At 48.7% G+C, this 20369-nt stretch overlaps 5 protein-coding genes across 29 annotated transcripts; 3 read left to right on the forward strand and 2 right to left on the reverse strand.

Annotated features, from left to right (window-relative positions):
* The first annotated feature begins 598 nt into the window (after nucleotides 1-598).
* Nucleotides 599-3757, forward strand: LOC123112059 (WAT1-related protein At4g30420). The gene is made up of 7 exons (XM_044532978.1): nucleotides 599-921; nucleotides 1019-1090; nucleotides 1224-1340; nucleotides 2463-2715; nucleotides 2781-2939; nucleotides 3061-3212; nucleotides 3320-3757. Exons 1-7 carry the CDS (start codon nucleotides 749-751, stop codon nucleotides 3510-3512), a joined length of 1119 nt encoding a protein of 372 aa, XP_044388913.1. The 5' UTR covers nucleotides 599-748; the 3' UTR covers nucleotides 3513-3757.
* A 302-nt stretch (nucleotides 3758-4059) lies between these two features.
* Nucleotides 4060-9350, forward strand: LOC123112058 (WAT1-related protein At4g28040). Its single transcript, XM_044532977.1, has 6 exons — nucleotides 4060-4656; nucleotides 4748-4861; nucleotides 8241-8448; nucleotides 8571-8732; nucleotides 8855-9006; nucleotides 9115-9350. The coding sequence occupies exons 1-6, from the start codon at nucleotides 4310-4312 to the stop codon at nucleotides 9329-9331; spliced, it is 1200 nt and encodes a 399-aa protein (XP_044388912.1). The 5' UTR covers nucleotides 4060-4309; the 3' UTR covers nucleotides 9332-9350.
* A 238-nt stretch (nucleotides 9351-9588) lies between these two features.
* Nucleotides 9589-12137, forward strand: LOC123112060 (nascent polypeptide-associated complex subunit alpha, muscle-specific form). Its single transcript, XM_044532979.1, has 2 exons — nucleotides 9589-9821; nucleotides 9938-12137. Exons 1-2 carry the CDS (start codon nucleotides 9748-9750, stop codon nucleotides 10662-10664), a joined length of 801 nt encoding a protein of 266 aa, XP_044388914.1. The 5' UTR covers nucleotides 9589-9747; the 3' UTR covers nucleotides 10665-12137.
* Nucleotides 12138-13018: 881 nt separating this feature from the next.
* LOC123112061 (uncharacterized) lies at nucleotides 13019-16252 on the reverse strand. Of its 25 annotated transcripts, none has more exons than XR_006455078.1 (8): nucleotides 15893-16245; nucleotides 15483-15808; nucleotides 15133-15228; nucleotides 14853-15045; nucleotides 14583-14739; nucleotides 14416-14496; nucleotides 14187-14343; nucleotides 13019-13455 (listed from the first exon to the last, which is right to left on the reverse strand). XR_006455078.1 is itself a non-coding variant. In XM_044532980.1 (3 exons), the coding sequence occupies exons 1-3, from the start codon at nucleotides 15920-15922 to the stop codon at nucleotides 15171-15173; spliced, it is 414 nt and encodes a 137-aa protein (XP_044388915.1). In that variant the 5' UTR covers nucleotides 15923-16246; the 3' UTR covers nucleotides 14583-15170. The 25 variants fall into 25 exon arrangements, 1 of the variants encoding a protein (XP_044388915.1); XR_006455080.1 differs by having other exon boundaries at nucleotides 14853-14963; nucleotides 15893-16243; XR_006455082.1 differs by having other exon boundaries at nucleotides 14583-14693; nucleotides 14781-14885; nucleotides 15893-16242.
* Nucleotides 16253-16715: 463 nt separating this feature from the next.
* LOC123112063 (tetraspanin-8) lies at nucleotides 16716-18888 on the reverse strand. Its single transcript, XM_044532982.1, has 2 exons — nucleotides 18247-18888; nucleotides 16716-17300 (listed from the first exon to the last, which is right to left on the reverse strand). The coding sequence occupies exons 1-2, from the start codon at nucleotides 18742-18744 to the stop codon at nucleotides 16986-16988; spliced, it is 813 nt and encodes a 270-aa protein (XP_044388917.1). The 5' UTR covers nucleotides 18745-18888; the 3' UTR covers nucleotides 16716-16985.
* Nucleotides 18889-20369: the final 1481 nt, after the last annotated feature.

Raw genomic sequence — 20369 nt, forward strand, 5'->3', positions numbered from 1 at the left:
AGGTAGAGAGGCCAGAGAAACCATAATCTCACATGTCGTCGCCATCAGCACCTTGTTGTTGCCGCCAAGAAAACAAAAACCTAATATCAAAAGTAAGAACTTACTAGAACCTGAAAAACAAAAGAGAGGGGTCCCCACTTCTTTGGCAACCGATGAACTGTCCGATGGTGGAGAGTAGGGAACCGAGAAGACAGCATGGTGGCGGGTCAGTCAAAGAAACGCCTCGTGACGAACCCGGTTTTTTTCTTAGGACAGAATTATGCTCACCCCGTCCTAAATTACGTGTCGCAGAAATGAATGTATCTAGACGTATTTTTAGTTCTAGATACATCCAGAGTAATTTCGAACAGAGGGAGTATGATTAGACAGACGGAGCTTAGCTCACGCTATCAGTCTGACACAGGAGTAGAATAATCTCCACATAAGCACGCTGCATGAGACCATAAATCACGTTCTCAGCAGTCAAGATTTGTCAAAAACCAGCTAGCTCAGCTGACCTGTACCCATCCTAGCACGCGAGGCCAACACCAGGTACGACAACACCGTGGGCCCGTCAATACATGAGGCAGCACATGAACAAAGCACCGCAGAACCTTGTGCGAACCTACGATCGACCTCTGCACTCTGCAGCGTATATAAACTACCTAGCCCGCCTCAGCCGTTCCTTGGAAACCGGCCGCCTACTCGACTAGTTTCTCGAGATCTCTCGACCTAGGTAGCGGCGGTGGCGGTGGCGGTGGGCGTTGCCATGGAGGAGCACAAGCCGCTGGCGGCCATGGTGGTGGTGCAGTGCATCTACGCGGCCATGGCGCTGTGGGCCAAGGCCATGTTCAGCCGCGGCATGAACCCCATGGTGTTCGTCGTCTACAGGCAGGCCATCGCCACCCTTGTCCTCGTCCCCATCACCGTGCTTGCCAACAGGTAAGACAAGATCGACCCCTCTCTCTTTCCTGCTCTCACTAGGCGATCATTTTGTCACTCGTGGTGAGCTGTAGATTGTCCTTTTATTTTTCCTCAGGAAGAGGCTGAAGGAGATTCTTTGTATCGGGACGACAGGCTTCGCGCTGGTGTTCTTGGCCTCTCTCGTCGGGTACGTCCATATATGCCTTCTCGCCATCTTGCGAACGATCACGTACTGAGCTGAGCAGTGAGCACCGAAGCGATCGAACAGTCTTGTTTACAATACTGATCATTTGGTGTGTGTGTCTGCAACGAATGAACAGGGCGACGGCCAATCAGTACATGTACTACCAAGGCATCTACCTGGGATCATCGTCCATGGCGACGGCCATGACGAACCTGATACCGGCGATCACCTTCGTGCTGGCGACGTCAGTAGGGTGAGTACCGTTCCTGGAACTGCAAGCAGCAAGCAGCCGGCATTGCACTTTTCATTCACATCGTGTGTTCACAGTTCCTCGTCAAGTTTCATCATCTGTGGTCTAAAAATGAAATCAGGCCATGAGCGTGTGCGCATCTTGTAGATCTGTCGCCTCACTGCTTAGTCAGCTGAAGGGTATCGGGGACGATAATTATGGAATTAACTAATGGGGCAGTTAGGGTCATAATATATGTACTTCTACAGTATGTAGGTGAGATAGATCCACAGAATATCCTATTCCTATGGTACAATTAACTGTGGCTAACAAGGCAACTTGTGCCCTCAACTACTAAGTAATCAATTTTGTCAGTGTTCGAGCTTATAATGGTGAGTGCGGGAAGCGCACGCATGTCTGCGCTGTGTGACTGATCGATGCTTGGAGCTTGCGCAGCATTCGTGCCTGCATGGTAGACGTAGACGTGAAATGTTATGTAGTGTGGGCGTGTGTGGTTTGAGTAAGTAGCATGTGTCGGGTGTTCATCATCCTCTGTGTACGCCACCTCCCAATAAGTTGTGGACTCTCGGCATCTTTTGCTCTTCCTCCCACTGATCGTGCAGATCGAACATTCTCTGAAACAAATAAACACCTGGGTACGGACTACGGAGGGATTAAAAGATTCAGGTCTAGCATGTTTCTTCTGTTCCAAAGTGCTAAACACTACACTACCTGTAAGAAAAATGCTAGTAACAGAAGTCAGCTCCCCTAGACCCCTGGTTCATCAAGCACAGATCTGTGACAAGCAGTAGCCGTTCCACTTGGCTACTACAGATTGCAATAAAGGCTGCCTTTCTAGGACACCAGTACAGTAGTGCCGACCACGTACGTGGGGGGCTACGTACGGGACGTCATCATTTGTGAAACTCTTGGGACAAGATGCAAATAATTGGTACTATCACACCCCAACGTTGCCACTTATGTACGCTCTCTTCTCCATCACTATGAGTGTTAGTGGGGCTGGGTAGTCTAAATAAGAGGGCTTCTTGCTCTTTAGTCAAAAAAAAGTAGGAGCATTTACTGAAACGCTGGATTACAAAAGTGGAATTAGTTACTAATGAAATTACCGGCGGCTCATGCACGCAGTCTAGAAAGCGTGGAGATCAGGAAGCCGCGAAGCGTGGCCAAGATATTCGGCACCGCCGTCTGCGTCGGAGGCGCCATGGTGATGACCTTCCTCAAGGGCCCCAATCTGCTGCACGACTCGCTGGGAGTCGACGGCGCCGGGCTGGACCTCCAAGACCTGCTTCTCAACTCGCCGGCGAGCCGGAAATGGGTGACCGGCGCGCTGTTCCTCGTCGGCAGCAGCTCCTGCTGGTCGCTGTGGCTCATCATACAGGTCGGTGTCAGTCAGCCAGCCAAGAATATCCATCATGAGAACTTGAACCTTGTACTGTTTCACAGGTTCCGATCTGCAAGTCGTACGTGGATCCCCTGACGCTGTCGGCCTGGATGTGCTTCCTGTCCACGGCGCAGATGGCGTTACTCAACTCCTTCGTGCTGCCGGACCTCGACGCCTGGAAGATCAACTCGCTCTTCGAGGTCATGGGCTGCATCTTCGCCGTAAGTTCATCGTCTTCCCATCCACTTTCAGTATTTCCCGTGCGCGTCGCCGCCGTTTCCGCGGACAAACAACTACAGAGAGTGTACAACTGTTAAACAATGTCGATCGTTGGGCATGCAGGGCGCGGTTGGGTCAGGCGTGACGTTCTACCTGCAGTCGTGGTGCATAACGGTGAGGGGCCCGCTCTACTCGGCCATGTTCAACCCCCTCTGCACCGTCGTCACCACCGTGCTCGCCACCGTCGTCCTCCACGAACAGCCACACGTCGGAAGGTGTGTGTGTGTGTTACTATTTGCAACTTAGCATGCAGTTCAGTCTCGTTGAACCCACCACTTCACTTTTCAACTTACTTAACGACGAAACGGTTCTGCTTGTCCAGCTTGTTGGGTGCATTCGCGGTGGTCGCCGGGCTGTACATCGTGCTGTGGGGCAAAGCAGGCGACGTCAAGAGCCCAAGGGCGGCGGAGCACGCCGATGATCTGGAGAAGACATGGTCGGACTCGCAGCTCCTCGACGCGGAAAGTACGATCACCGAGCCGCTCCTAGCGGACGACAACCGGATCGAGAAGTAGTGGCTCTACAATTTTGGAATAGCCAGTGATCTTTCTCAGCTCATGGTCCCATGTGTTTTTGTAGTTACAGGGTTGTTTTCTGAGGGAGAGTACTAGTGTGCTGGTGAAGCATGTGGCCATGGGCATCATGCATGTCGCCGCTAATGTACAAAATATAATGCCCGTAAATGTTGTTGTGACCCACGAATTTAAGATGAGGTAGGGGGTGCTTACCAATTACGGCAACATATATTGTCTTGACAATACATTTGTGCTACAACCAATCATACTTTCGCCGTGTCATGGCTTTGATTTCCGCTTGATCACGCAGAAACCTCAGAGGCGAATCTGGTTTCTGAACTGACACTGACAGTGCATGCGCACCTGCAGTCATTGTGCATTTCAGTGAGGACCCGTCTCCAGTCAGCATGTTCCAGTCTGGTCATGTCGAACCAGTGCCAGGCGGCGAGCTGACGGGTGAAAATGAAAGGTGCTAAAGAAATAAAAACGCCGACGACCACATGGTGCCAGCCAAGTCAGGATAGCAGGAGAGGAGAACTCGGGCACGAATGCCGCGGAAACCAATTGATTAGAGGGGGAACATGAGTCACAGGACCGAAGAGAAGGACAAGAGAACATGATCACCAAGCATATTTTAAGGCGAAAAATTCAAGCCTGGTGATGGTGATTCACGCATGCTCGCCGCATCACCGCAGGCAGCCGGGAATTCTTTATCTCATCGGCTGGTAGCTGGTTTGACTGCAAAACCCGAATCATAAACAAAATTAGCACGCAAAACCAGGCTTGTCCGCACATGGATGCTCCTACTTAGCTGGTGGCTGCCGAGAGCGAGGCGGAGGCCCTCCCTGGTCACTCTCTCCCGGATCTCTCGTGCCATGTCAGGCGGCGGCTGGCGGCCGTGGGCGGAGCGGTACAAGCCGTGCGTGGCCATGGTGCTGGTGCAGCTCTTCTACTCGCTGGTGGACATGGCGCTCAAGACGGCCTACGGGCTCGGCATGCGCCCCATCGTCTTCGTCGCCTACCGCCAGGGCATCGCCGCCGCCGCGCTCCTCCTCGCCTCGCTCGCCACCAGGGGGCTCACGCTGCGCCCCATGGCCGTCGGCTCCCGGGCCTTCGCCCTCCTCTTCCTCGCCTCCCTCGCCAGGTGCGCACCCAAGTCTCGCCGCTTCCATCTCTCTAATCCCGGCCGCATCCCTCGTGTTGTTGATAGATGTACATGCCGGTCGATGTTGCAGCGCGACGGGGCAGTACTTCTACTTCATGGGGCTGCAGCTGGCGTCGCCGTCCATGGCTCGGGCGACCACCAACCTCGCCCCCGGCATCACCTTCGCCATCGCCGCCGTCATCGGGTACTCGCTCCTCCTCCCCTTTCTCCACCTCACGTCATTTGTCCGTCGTCGGTGCGTCAGACAGAGCCCGCTGGCCGTCCGATTTCCTTCTTTTGTCCCGCTTGTAGCTACTCATTTATTTTAGGCCCACCAGCAATGAGACATATGCCCATCAGGCCCGCCCACCGATGTTTGGGCATGTGGGTTTCGTCTGAAATCACTAATTAAAAATATTTCTTGCGGAGATCACTCCAATTCCCTCAGGTTACGACAAGTGGCGTGCTGCATGTGCGTCACTTGTCGCAACATGATTTTTTTTTCTTTTTTTAGATCTGTTTATTCAAAACGTTTTATCTCTTAAATCGTGCGTCCAAATCTCGAACCGCTTTCGCTGTTGGATTTCACGCGTTGAGATCTTCAAAACTAGATCCCATGGTGATAGATTTTGACGAATTTTTTTTCATAAAAAAAACTGGACGAAAAGAACCGGATAACAAAACCAAACCAGGAGCACGAGTCTTTTCCCTTTCCGAAAGAGGCACGGCGTGGCTCTGACGAAATCACAGCCGTGTCTCTCGCGAAAGGGAAAAAAAATTAAAAATGCATTTTTTTTTGTTTTCGAGGAGGCACGGCCGTGCTCTCGCGGAAGCAAAACCGTGCCTCTCGCGAAAGAGAAAAAAAACAGAAAATATGTTTTTTTTTCGTTTCCAAGAGGCACGGCCGTGACTCTCGCGAAAGCACAACCGCGCCTCTCGCGGAATCAAAACCGTCCTCTCGTGAAAGGAAAAAAAATAGAAAACACATTTTTTTCCGTTTCCAACAGGCACGACCGTGCCTCTCGCGAAGACACAACCGCGCCTCTCGCGAAAACAAAACCGTGACTCTCACGATAGCGCAATTTTTTTTGTCGAAAAGCTAGGGAAGACCGGTGAAAAACCAAAACGTCATAAAAACCTGGAAAAAAACGATTAAAAAGCCAAAACACGTGCAAAAAAAAATCGGAGGGAGCGCCGAGAATGCGACATGTGACGAATGGCTAAGAGCGTGGCAAGTGATGCTGATCGTTACGAGGCTCCCGAAGAAGAGCTCGTTAATCTGTTGCTTCCGGTTTCGTTTGAGACTCCTCCATTTCGATTTCGGCCCACTAGTGGAGTGACTCGAAATGCTTGACCGATCATGAGGCCTCCTATATGACCGAAATTGTGAAGAGTTCGTATTGCAAAATCGCTTTCACTTTCTTATGTTGCAACAAGTGGCGCACTGCATGTGCGCTACTTGTCACAACCTGGCAATTTTTGTTTTCTTTGATTCGTTTATTTAAAACGTTTTATCTCTTAAACCGTGCGTTCAAATCTCGAACCGTTTTCATCCTTAAATTCTTCGCGTCGAATCTTCAAAACTACATCCCATGTTGATAGGTTTTGACGAAATATTTTTCACCAAAAAGACGGACGAAAATACCGAACAGGGAGCACGGAATTTTTTCCCTTTCCGAAAGAGGCACGCCCGTGCCTCTTGCGAAATCACAACCGTGCCTCTCGCAAAAGCAAAATCGTGCCTCTCGCAAAAGCAAAATCATGCCTCTCGCGGAAGGAAAAAAAAGGAGAAAACATTTTTTTGTTTCTGAGGAGGCTCGCGAAAGCACAACCATGCATCTCGCGAAAGCAAAATCGTGCCTCTCGTGAAAGAGAAAAAAAACTGAAATCATTTTTTTTTCATTTCCAAGAGGCATAGTCGTGCCTCTCGTGAAAGCACACAAACATGCCTCTTGCAGAAGCAAAACCGTGCCTCTCATGGAAGAAAAATAAAATAGAAAACACGTTTTCCGTTTCCGAGAGGCACAGCCGTGACTCTCGCGAAAGCAAAAGCGTGTCTGCCTCTTGCAGAAGCAAAACCGTGACTTTCGCGAAACGAAAGAAAAAAGAAAGGTGTTTTTCGCGAAAAAACCATTTAAAAAGACGAAAACGCGTGCGGAAAATTTAGAAAAAAATCCGGAGGGAGCGTCCAGAGCGCGAGACGTGGCGGGCGGCTGAGAGCGCATCATGTAGCGCTGATCGTTGTGAGACTCTCGAAGGAGCGCTCGTTAATTAGTTGATCTCCTATATGTCGCAGCACGCACTAAGAACGCAGCGGGCGCACACCCCCCGCTCCCCCTCCGCGCCTTTCTGGGCCGGCCCATGTGCGGCCGGCACGCCGCCTGTTTTTGTTTCGTCTTTTCCTTCGCGTTTTTTTTGTTTTTTTCAGTAATTCAGGATATCAACAGCTTCTAAATTTCAGTAAAAGTTATTAATTTGAAAAAAAACAATCATGATTTCGAAATAAATATTTCAAAAATATGCTCGGGAATTCAAACAATGTTCATGAAGATGTAAAAAAATGTTCACGAATTTAAAAAATTATTCATGATTTCAAAAAAGTTCATGCATTCACGAAATGTTCACGAATTTGCAAAAAATGTTCATGATTGCAAAAGATGTTCACAAATTTAAAAAAATGTTCATGATTTCATAAAAAGTTCATGCATTCACGAAATGTTCACGAATTTGCAAAAAACGTTCATGATTACAAAAAAATTGTCTTAAATTTAAGATAACATTCATGGTTCAAAAAAATGTTCGTGAATTCAAAAAATGTTCATGATTCCAAAGGAATGTACATTTTTTTGAATTTGATGAACATATTTTGAACATCGATGAACAAATTTGGCACTTGATGAACATTTTCTTTAATTTGATGAACAAAATTTGTGTTAGAGAACATTTTTTTGGAAAAATTATGTACCAAATTTGCATTCAATGAACGTTTAAAAAAATGATGAACACATTTTTAATTCAGTGAACAAATTTTGAATATGATGAACATTTTTTGAATCTGATGAACAAAATCTCAATGAAAAAAAAAAGAAGCCGATGAACATTTTTAGTTTGGTGAACAACGTTTGAATTTTTATGAACAATTTAAATCTTATGAACAAAAAATTTAATTGGATGAACATTTTAGGATTGTTGAACATTTTTTTTGCATGGTTGAACATTTTCCGAATTCGATGAACAAAGAAGTTTTTAAAGAATTCGAGATAAAAAATGCCAAAAATAGTCAAAAAGTGAAGAAGAAGAAAATAGAAAAAAAGGGAAAGAAAACAAACGAGAAAGAAAAATTGGAAAGAACAGAAAAATGAAAAAAAAACACTATAGAAAACATAAAAACAAAAAAAAAAACGGTCCTGGGAAGATTCTAGAACCTTCCCAAAACCGGCAGAACCAGAGGAAGGGAAGCGAACTGGGCCGTACCGATAATGGAAGGAAAGACGCAGGCGGGGTACGCGCTACGGTGCTACACGGCTACCTACGCGCCATATAGGAACCACGACCGATCATCCCATTCCCACGCTTTTTCGCAGGTTGGAGAAGGTGGACTTGAGGAGCTCAAGAAGCATCGCCAAGATCGTCGGAACCGTCGTCTGCCTCGCCGGAGCAATGCTCATGGCGTTCTTCAAGGGCCCAAAGCTTCTCGGCGCCCTCCTCCTGCCGGCGACCGATGACTGGGTGAGAGGCGGCATCTACCTCATGGGGAACGCCTTCTGTTTCTCCATCTGGTACATCTTGCAGGCAAGCATTGCATGCACCTTGGCTTGAAAACATTACCCTGTTACTGTTAGATTATAGACAAAATGTGTATGCTCTGTGCGATCGAAGAGAGGGAAAATGATCAAGTCCGCGGTCATTTTCAGGTACCGGTCTGTAAATCCTACCTTGATCCACTATCCTTGGCAACCTGGATGTGCTTCCTAGCGACCTTGCAATGCGCGGTGATGGCCTTCTTCCTAGAAGCAAACTACATTGAGATCTGGAAGCTTGCTTCTATTTGGGAGCTCCCCTGCATCTTATACGGAGTAAGTTTTTAGTCCATTTAAATGCACGCAATGGCATGGTAATCCACATGTTATTCTGAACTGCGTCGAATGTTGATATATAATGAGTTTGGCCACTCAACAACATTGAACAATTTTTGCAGGGCGTTTTCGCATCGGGTGCAAACTTTTTTATGCAATCTTGGTGCATATCAGTGAAAGGCCCACTTTACAGCGCAATTTTTACACCGCTGAGCGCGGTCATCACAACAATATTGTCTACGCTCTTCCTTCACGAGGAACTGCACATTGGGAGGTATGTCGACGCTTCGTTCCTCTTTTGGTGGACTGAACTTCCTATTCTGCTCAGTACATAATCACTGTCACTGTTGATGATGTTTACGATGAAATTGTCTGTGTGCAGCGTGTTGGGTGCTATTGTGATCATCCTAGGCCTGTATGTTGTGCTGTGGGGTAAAGCTGATGACGCAAGCAGCGAGGGGCTGGCCATCCACTCTAATGATTCTGAAAGCATTTTAGAGCAAGATTGTATGGGTGTAAAAGTAGAAAGTGGGATCAATCTTTCAGAACCATTGTTATCATCTGAAAACGCGGACGCTGATGCTTCGAGACGCCAGTGATATTGCAGTTTTTCAGACACAGCCTCCAGCCTTTGAGTTATAATGATCCCTTTTTCTGATACTTCTTCCACTGCCTGCTTGTTGCCAAAATATGTGTATATATATTTTTTTCATTGGATAGTTCTTGGCCAATGGGCAATGGCCATGCTAAATTATCAAACACGCAGTCTGGCTGTCTGCACAATGCTTAATGTGCCGATCATATATTTGACCCAGCCAGTCAGGAACCCATCACTGTCCGGCATTATGAGGATTAATCAGGGAAGATGGAAGATATTGGAAGATGCCAATTGGCAAGGACTGAGACCTATATATGTTAAGAATGACTACTAGTCTAACAAGAGAGTCACACACAAGGGACGACAAGAAGGCGATGCCTAGCTACAACTATTCTTGCAAGTGAAAGTGAAACAAAGATGATATCTCTTCATTGTTTACTCATGACAGTGTTACCTAAGCTCTTCCTTCATGAAGAACTCCATACTGGGAGGTATGCACTAACTTCATTCCTCATTAGGTCCACTGAACCCTGTTGTGTTCAGTCATAAATCATAATAACTCTTTGTTGTGGATGATGTTTACAGTGATCTTTTTCCTTTGACGCAGCGTATTAGGCGCTATCACCATCGGCCTCTATGTAGTCCTGTGGGGTACAGAAGACGATGGAGAGAGTGAGAGCATGGTGGAGGAGAACAGGCCCGACCCTCGCGTCGCCCACACCGGGCGACTCGAGGGGAACCCCAGCCGCCACCGACCGCCGCCCCTCCTCCCGGCCACCCCCGCGTCGCCGCCGCCGGAGGGCCGGCCGACGAAGCCGCGCCGGACCCAGGGATGGCGGCGGCGAGGCCGTTCTTCCCCCATCCCGCTTCACCCCACGCCCTTTCCCTCCACAGCTCCTCCAGATCTGTCCCCTGGCGGCTCCAGCGGCTTCCACCGGCGCCGTGAGCGGCCTCCCCCGGCGGTGTCTTCCCCGCCCGCTGCTGGTGTGGTGGGTCTCCCTCCGGATGCGGCTCCTCCTGCTGCACTGGTCCCGTCTGCCCCATTTGGATCTGGGGCCCAGCCGGTTGTGGTGCTCCCCAGCCCGCTTGCCGTGGCGGCCGGGCACGCCCTCCTTGCTGCGTCCACCCCTCCCCCGACCCCCGCCACTCGTCCCTCTGCCGTCGCGGGTTTCCTGGTGGTCGCGCTTCAGCACCAGATCTGCGGGTTCAGGTGGCCTTGTCGGCCGGCTCCCCGTGCTCTCTCGTTGCGGCCTCGCGCTGGCCGTGGTGCACCTCAGCCTCTCCTTGTTGGGCGCGGCGCCCCGGCGTGTTGCTGCTTCTTTGGCCCTCCGTAGCTCGCTTCGCAGCTCATGGCTGCCTAGATTGTTGGGCTACGGCGGTGGTTGGCCGACTTGCTCCGGTTGCGAGGTGGAGGAGGCACTGCCGGGTGAAAACTTCATCGACGATGACGGCTGCAGCCGCCATTTTTCCTTCTTGAAGGCGTCGAGTTTGGCATTGTTTCCCTCCCCCCCAAGCACTCAGATCCCGAGAGAAATCTCGGACCCGGGGTTCCCCGTGTCGGATGGTGTCGACGTCTCTACGCCGTTTCCTCCTTGGGGGCATCTTCTTGGATTTCTTCTGCTTCGGGTGGACTCGCCTCTTGCTGCTTCCTCTCCACCTCGGCTTCGATCCCTGGCTGGCCATTGTCCTTGGCGACTCGAGTGGAGCTTGCTTGGACATCCTGGGGTGGCCTCGACGACGCGCTGCCCTTCGACCTCGGCGGCAGTACACCGGTACTGCGCCCTTCGGTCTCGGTGGCGTGTTGCCTTCTCGGCTTCGCTGGCGGCACACCGGTGTCGCCACTCGAACTCGGCTATTCGACGCTCTTCGTTCGCGCCAGTGATGCTTCTCGATATGCTTCTACTTCGGTGTCTCCTTTCTATCAGGGATGTGCTTCATGGTGGCCCGGACGACGTTTGCGTGGACATCCTGGGGTGGCCTCGGCGGCACGCTGCTCTTCGACCTCGGCGGCGGTACACCGGTGCCGTGCCCTTCGGTCTCGGTGGTTTGTTGTCTCTTGGCTTCGCCGGCGCACACCGGTGTCGCCGCACGAACTCGGCTATCCGACGCCCTTCGTTCGTGCCAGTGATGTTCCATTGCGAGTTTCTGTTATGGTGCCCGTCTTTTTCTCCCTAGGCCTTGTTGTGGTTCATTGTCAGTGGTGGAACAAGCTGCTCAGCGGAGCTTGCTACCTGAGATGTCGGCCTCCAGGGGTTTCGGTTTGGTTCTGTTGCCAGCCTTCCCCTCCATTTTGTGTTCTTTCTTCTAGTTTTGGGCTTCCTCTTGAAGCCCTCCCCTGTTATTTTCTTTTGTGCCTTTGTGCACTTACTTGTATCTGTACTGACTGCCAAGTCACTTTCGAGTGGGAATATAACAAGCGGTGGGGTTTTTGGCCCCCCCGTCAATCTCGAAAAAAAAAAAGAGTGAGAGCATGGTAGAACAAGAGAACATCGTTGTAAAACTAGAGAGTGAGAACAATCCTTCAGAGCAATTGTTATCTGAAAACGCGGACGCTGATACTACTTGGACATGCCAATGATATTGCGCTACTCTAAAAATGAGCCTCTGGCCTTTGAACTGATAATCAGCTGTCTCCCATGCTTCCTTGAACTGTCTGTCACCCAACAAAACAAAAAAATTCGTGACTTTGCAGCCATGCTAAAATTATCAGACACGGAGTCTGGCAGTCTGTTGAACGCATATGATCTTCGGAGCAGATTTGACCCAGGCAGCCACGAGCCCATCGCTGTCCATCATTACTAGGATGACTGAGCCAACATGGAAGATATATATCGGAAGATGCCAGTTGGCTATTAAGACAGTGAGGCCTATGTTCAGAAGGGCTACTAGTCCAACACGAAAGAGTCGCGCAGAAACGACATCGGCAAGGTGGTGCGATGCCTAGCTATAACGATTCTTGCAGACGAATGTGAAACGAGTTGGATATCTTGGAGGTTGTGGTGGGCTGGACCTGCCTCTCCCATGAATCATCATCCAGCACATATGTCTTCATAGCTTCTCTTTCTAGTAATACTTCGGTGGGAAGGATGGCACAAATAGTCAGAGAAGATTGAGAGCATGCCTGCGCGTCTGTCTGCCACCTTGTATGCAAATGGGGACGGTAATTAGGTGCACAACTTCAGGCAGTTTCTCCTTTACTCATAACTAGTAAGCTTGCACGTGCAATGCACGTCTTGATTAGTACAAAAACAATATAATGAGCAAATGAAATGATGACACAATCAATTTTATTATCTGAGAAGCACCTACTCTCAATCATGCACACATAAGTAAACCACAAAAACCATGCATTCAAAATCACTAATGTGTAATACTAATTCATCATCCCTGGTAAACTATTAAAAAGATAAACAATTGCTCACAGAACAGACTATGGGTAGGAATATAACATAAATGAATAGATACTGTCCCATCTCCATTGAGATGCCTTCACCAAGATTATGTTCTCTACTTCATCATCTTTATCCCGAGTCATTACTTAAAAGTTATTAAGTTGTTCAACGATCAACACACAATATCAGATATAAATAGTACTCCCTCTATAAAGAAATATAAAAGCGTTCAGATAGTGATCTAAATGCTCTTATATTTCTTTAAGGAGGGAGTACATACTTTCATGGGGAAATAGTAAAAAGAAAATACACTTTTCTAGCAGTCTGAGTACATAGTCGTACTGCCAGGGTAAGAAATTGACAAGATAAAAAATCTAGTATTACATCATCAGTACATGGAAACCTCATTGGCACACATGAATGCATCCAGAAATGACCCTGGATTGCCATCACAAGCCATTAAAACAGCATCCCAATGTTGCAAAAAGGGTTGCTTGACAACCATTCTATTACTCGAGCTAAAAACCATTTCCAAACACTGAGCAAATCATGTCCTTCTAGAGATAAAAATAGAAATATAAGAGCCTTGATATGCCCGTTATCTGATTATCTTACAGTGAAGAAAGCCATATATCTGACTGCGAGTGTTAGTGAAATCTGTATGATTGTACCATCGAAAATAAAGCCCAGCCATAGTAGAGATGCGATTCCAAATGCAAGGCCCAGAGCAACACTGGTCAAAGAAGATACAGATTAGCATTGGTAGCATAGTTTGGTATCATCTAGTTTGGAATTGTAAATCACATATGCTCCGAGTGAAACTTATGATAAAAACTTTATTATGGACCCTGCACTGGAAGTTTTTCCGAGAACCGTTCAATAAAATAACTGATAGACAACAATAGCAGTCCAGTAGAATGCAAGGTTATTTAGTAAGAATACAGTACAAAATAATCTTATAATTGTACATGGCGTAATTTGGTAACTATGCAATAACCCAATGGTGGGTGTGCGTTGGCTATGTTTCAAAGTTCAGTCGTGGGCAGAATTATCATTGTCGGTTACATTTTCCCGGATCAAATAAATATGAGTTGGCCGTTGCTTCTTCTTAAGAATATGCAAAGTAGTTTCATCCAAACACATCCCACCCTGCCCCATCCCAAACCCCTCTGGTCTCTTTTTTCCAACATGGTGCGATTTATTTTAAATGAAGTGAAAATACACTTGTATTAAATTTCACATACAAGTGTACCAATATAATGTATACTTTTACTTCTTAGTGTGAAGCATACATTCTAAAGCCCAAATAGACTTGTAATCTGTATACTATGTCAATCATTCCATTTTGATTATCATAATGGAACTGCTCCCAATAAAACACAGGAATGGGCATGCAGACAAGGGGAAAGCATGCATTCTAAAAAAAATCAAAAGATGAACAATTTGGGAGTCAGAGTACCATACCTATCGTTCATTAAGGATTCTCCTTCGATTATCGTACTGAGCTTTTTGCTTGCGCCTAGGTCTTTTAGAAGAGCAATCATAGTAACATGATCGGTTGCACTGAGCGTCCGCCGAACAAGAATGATGTTTTCCAGTTCCAGTCATACGGAAAAGTAAGCTACGACAAATTAGGCATCGGAACATTAAACTGAATTGCCTATGTCCGTTATCAATCCAGGCACACACATACCTTTATAGGAGCGCCAAGCAAAAATGTTGAGATCACCACACCTAGAACAGCAAGTAACACCATCTGTACCATGCATTTCTTCTGCAAAGTAAACACTTTAGTATACACTGAATAGTAATATATGCATCTGCGGTGCTACATATAACAGTTGAACACTGGAAGCTGACCATGTAAGTAAATCTGATGGCAACAAGCCAACAATTAATCACAACACCATCTCAACTTAGAGAACCATTTGTTTCCTATGGGCTGCTGAGCGCCATGTTGTGCCCAACCCACTGAATAATTAGTGTCATATGCACCCGAATAGCAAAGCTTAGTGACCTGGTCAATGACATAGCTTGGTGAGAGCTAGAGCAACTTACTTAGTTCTATCTCTCGTTCTCTTTACAACTTTCAGAAAAGTAATCTTGCAACAATGACAATGGTTGGCAGACCTTGTTGCTGCATGCATTTCACAAGTACACTGACTGCAAGAAAATTGTACGAAGAGTAATCCACATGGTTTAGGTAGAAGCAATCCCACAACAGGTGGGCACAACCAGTACCTTGAAGCATCAATAGGAAAATTGCCATAAGATTTTCCGTACAGTTTTGTAGTATACTTACAAATTATTTCGCCCTGTCCAGCTTTTCACACATTAGTTTCAGATAAGTTGGTCCTAACAAGCCAGTTCATATATTCAGTAGTGCCACAAATTCAGTTTAATGCCTTACCTTGATGGTCCCTTGGAGGATCTACATCCACCCCCTGCTTACTTCTTCATTCTTCTACTGTTTATTCGCTTGAGTTGCACCTCGCTTTTCTTATCCCTATTCAATTACCCAACAGTGAATCAAATGAGTATTTAGGTGAGCTAGACTTACAGAAATTAACTCTGAAACCGAGTATTTGTTTGATGCTGCGGGGTACGTGTGCTCATAAGCTACTATATCAGACGGAGATCTGATTGATTAGCACCAAAAAATTGAACACGTGAGGATCCCACCAACTCTACTACTTACCATGGAAGCTGATTAATAACACACGAAAAAAATCACCGGATTGATTTGAATTAAAGGTTCACCTGATTGATTTGTGATAGACCATCAGTGCCGTCGACGGTGCCCGTAGGGAGAACTGCAGGAGATCGTCGACGGCCCAGCCAGATGATGACAAGGACGGTGATGACGACACCTCCTGCGCCGTGGCCGAGACCGGCGCCGCCTTGGCGACGATGGCGGCGCTGTCTGGGGAGGTGGTTCGGATGCTCAGTGCGGCTAGGCAAGCCGGAAACGAACGGCGTCGTGTCAGATGACTCGGATCTGGGCGTCCCGTCGTCGATCTGGTCGAGAGGAAGGCCGGAAGTCGCGAGAGAAGGTCTGGCAGAGCTTGGTCCATGGCCATGGTGTTCTGCAACATGGGAACGGGGAGAGGGAGAGAGATTAGTGAGGAGAGAGAGAGAGAAGGGAGGAGGAGGGTGTTGGCACGGCTAACCGGCCGAGGAGGTCGGCGGCGGCTCGCCATAGCAAATGAGGCGGTGACTGGACATCACACATCAGCCGAACGACGGGCGGCGACCGCATCCATGCGGCAGCAACCTAGCGGAGGAGCCGCGGACGGCAACGGCGATCGCATCTGTGGGGCAGCGGCCGAGCGGAGGAGCGGTGGTGTGAGGCGGCGGCGGCGGCCGGCCGTGTAGGGGGTGGGCGAGCGAGGGCGGTGGCGTATGGGCGAGCGAGGGCGGTGGCATATGGGCGAGTGGGTATCGTGCGTGCGAGGGGCGGTTTTTCTTATGGATGACTCGATGGAGGTGTGCGTTTGATTGTAGTGGCTTAATGCGTGGCTTGCAGCATTAAACACGGAAGAATTAAGGGCCATTAGATCTTGACGATTGATGGATGTGATTGTTTGGATCTGCCCCTCTCTTCCTTTTATAGTGGTAGTAGATGAACAAGATTTAGGTGACACGCCGGAGAAACCAAGAAAGTGAAGGTGACACAGACCGTTCGAAAGCATGCATGTGCCCATCGCACTTAAAGGCCATCTTGGAAAAATACAGCCTTGGATAAGGTCCAAGCTTAAAAATCAAAGGGCATGTACAGCACGCTGCTGTCAAAACACTGAATGAGAGCAATACATCAACCATTTAAAACAGTTGATGTTCAGGTGGACAGTTTTTTGCCGTGACTTTAAAAAAAAAACTTAATGTCAATCAAAATGAATACTACTACTTCACGAGCGAATTTCCGAAATATACTTTTGACTTTGTGAGTCAGGCGAAACAATCAAAGATGCAGTTCAATTAGAAAAATGGACAAAAGTAAATATAATATGAAATAAATAACTCCAGAATAATCTGTTACATATATAATGGTCTGCCATACATATCAAAGAACAGAAAAGATATATACACAACCCTCCTCATGACCACGGAGTATAGAACCTAACTAGTAGATGATCAGAGCACAGAATAATCTCGCCTGTACAAAGCTAGATCAGGCCATCCTAAGAGAAGCACGACGATGAATGAAAATGACACGACGATCGCATCCATCCAATCCAAGCAATAAATAACCGAGCCAAACGATCAGGCGTACGCGCCCTGCTGCTTGTACCCGCCGCCGTTGCGGTGGTCGCGGCGGTTGTTCCTGAAGGCGCAGCAGCCGACGGAGTAGACAATGATGATGAAGACGAGGAAGACGATGTTGATGATGGCGGAGCGCTTCCAATTGCGCTTGAGGGTGGCCACCACGCCGGCCTTGCACGACTGGCAGCCGTAGCAGAGCGCCCCGTCGTTGGACCACGCGCCGCAGTCGGGCTCCGTCGACTTGGCGGGGCCGGTCCATTGCGTGCTGTTGACGTAGGTGAAGCCGCAGCTGATCGGAGGCTTGCAGCAGCCGGACTGCGCGCAGGAAAAGATGAAATGGTCAGTCAGCCTCCATCGCAAATATAGAATAATAATCAATTAAATTATTTCTTTTCTGACCACGAAAAAAAGTTCAATGGTACTACATGCCTCAATTTTTCTTATAGAAAGAGATGATTTGGTCAAGGAGCAGTTGAATTGTGCGACCTAATAATAGGAAAGTTTGGTAAAATGGCACCCGAGCGTTGAGATGGAGGTGTCACTGCCACACTTGTGGTCTGGTTCCATGTTGCAACCGGTCAGAACGTTTGGAAAGAATTTAATGCAAAGCAGCAGGCCTGAGGGTTGCTTTGGTTTGAAGGAAAATCACTATGAATCAGGAGCGATCCGTTGACAGTATCGCCGTCGGCTCAAAGTCAGCCCTCGGAAATCGGGAGGACCGTATCAAACATTGCTCCTCAAAACGTTGGTCTGCAGTTGATGATTTCTTTATCTTTTTAACCACGCATGCAACTATCATTTGGAAAAAGCAGTACTAATAAAGTTGGGACTAGTTGATTATCGTTTGCGCTAATGAGCAAGTGGAGTAATTTGATTGACCCTCTCTACATGATGCTGACCTCTGGCACAACCGTACACGTAAACATCACACTAGATCAAGTTGTGCTACTACAATATCTCAAACTGCAATTTGTTGACTTTAGGCAGGAGCTATATCTTATCCTTTTCCGTGGTCAGAAATATCTCGGCGAGCACGTACGCAGACACGTGAAAAAGAACTCATATTTCATATTAATTCAAACACAGGTAATATATATATCCATGGTAAATTAAGTACTAGTCCTACTCATTTTATAATCAAATTCATCTCGGATCATCAAGCATATTTGGCCTAGGTTTGTTATTGTCAGATTAGGTATGAAATAAATGGACAAGAATAGTACCCAGGTAAGAAGGCGAATCGGCGGTGAAATGAAATTACCTGGATGGGGGAGAGATCGGAGGACATGAACTGGTCGACCGTCTTGTCCTCGAGCGACTTGCAGACCTTGGCGTCCTGGAGGCAGCCCTTGATCCTGTTCCAGTTCTTGTCGTTCTCCACCCGCTTCTGCAGCCAGTTGGAGTAGTCCCCGAGCCTGTACTCCTTGAATCCGCGGCCGGAGACGGCCTCCCCGGTGCCCTTGTGCGTGACGACGAAGGCGAAGACGGTGAGGCCGAGGAGGACGACGATGAGCAGGAACATGGCGACGAGGTAGAACCAGAGGAGGCAGGTGACGCGGCAGCAGGCGCCGACGAGCCCCGCGATGGAGACGAGCATGAGGAACACCCCCACCGCGATCACCGGCGCCGCCAGGTAGCGCTCGCACTCGGTGCCGTCGGCGCGCGCCCGCAGCCAGATGCCGCCCGCCAGGATGGGCACCGAGAGCAGGAAGGTCACCGCGTTCAGGATCCCGATCACCGTGTTGCTTAGCCGCACCATCTTGGCGCCGGCGGGGGGTCGCGTCCGCGGTGGCGTGCGGTTTCTTGGACGGGGCTGGGTGGCGGTTGGCGCGGCGGTTTTCGAAAGGTTTTTGGGGAAGGGGGCGTGGCGCACGGTGTGATCTGGGAATTGTGTGATGATGTGGGATGGTGGTGGGCGTGGTATTTGTAGAGGGGGTGTGTGCGCGTGGATTCGATTGGATTGGGCCGGGGTGGGATGGGGAGGGCGGGAGGAAAGTTCTTGGGCTTTTCGTGTGGGAGCGAAACGGGGCGTGGCGGTTGCTGATGGATGGATGGATCCTTTGCTGGGCACGGAAACTATTGACCGCGACTCTCGCACTCCAGGGGTCTGCACACGCACACGCAAGCGTATTGACCGGGGAACGCCTGGCTCGTGTCCTTCTCCAGGGTCTCGACGAAGGGTTCAAAAATCAAAAAGGTTGTGGCTATTAGGGGACGCCACTGTTCTTCAGATCACGCGTTTCCGGCCGATCAGCGGAGGGCCCCGACTTGGTAACGATAACGAAATGTGTATGAATCGTACACCGACGCGCTGAAGAAAAGTTTCCGGCCTCTCTCGTGCACACACCTACACTACACACACACACACACACCACGTATATGCTACTGAAATACACCGTCGCCGGCACGTCAGTCCGCCAAGAGGTAGTATTTTTCTTGTTTCACATTTTACACCCAAGAGATCTAACTACCGACGACTCCATTCTGCGTCAGCTCTAGTACTACTACTAGTACGAGAGCAAAACATATCACATCGGTCGAAAAAGGTTGCACGAAGCAGATGGCGGGTTTGACTTGTCTGCCTTTGCCGCGTCGAAGTGGCACGAGGTTTCAGTGCGTGTGCGGGAAGTGGCGTTTGGTAGTTCTAGTACGATTTCCCTCTCGCTCGCTGCGCCCGGTTTGATTTCGTCAAGAAGGCACGCACGAGGGCTGCTTCTATCTAAACCAAGCAGCGATAATAAATGGGGATCCATCCTACGCGGCGCGTCCTGCCTGGCTCGTTTGTTGGTAGCACTGCGTTTGCCTCTTTCGTAAGCTAGGGACGCCAACGACGCTACCGTGCTGCTGCTAGTATCGTTGCACCCGAACACGGAAGAGCCCTCCCCTAGTCCACGTTCGATCATGTGAAATCGCGTCTAGTCTATCGGGGGCCACCAATCATGCATGGAGGACCACATGTCGTCCACCCATCGTTCTCAAAGCTTCAAAATGATTTATTTTTTTAATAATCGGAACGGACAATAGAAATATATATCTTTTCAAGAGGACGATGCTAGGCGCTGGCGGACCGACCCAATTTTCAGCTGGTCGCCTAGCAGCCGCTTGATTTAATTGGTATCAACAATATATTTAGCCCTTGATTAAGTCAACGCACGCAGCCATGTTATTCCATCGGCTCTTGGACACTAACGGCACCTCCTCCTTCCCCCGCCTATCAATGGCGGAGTTCCAACTAGGGGTTCTTTCACCAACTTGTCTCCGCCCAGGTGGGCCCATCCAAGGACTCCCATGTAGGTTTACTAGTGGGCCGCGTCGAGGCGGCGTATAAGAGAAAGGCTCCGAGGATTTGAAGTACACCCCAAGACAGTAGAAATCGTCTACAAC

This window comes from Triticum aestivum, chromosome 5B (genome assembly GCF_018294505.1).
Source record: "Triticum aestivum cultivar Chinese Spring chromosome 5B, IWGSC CS RefSeq v2.1, whole genome shotgun sequence".
NCBI classification, from domain to species: domain Eukaryota; kingdom Viridiplantae; phylum Streptophyta; class Magnoliopsida; order Poales; family Poaceae; genus Triticum; species Triticum aestivum.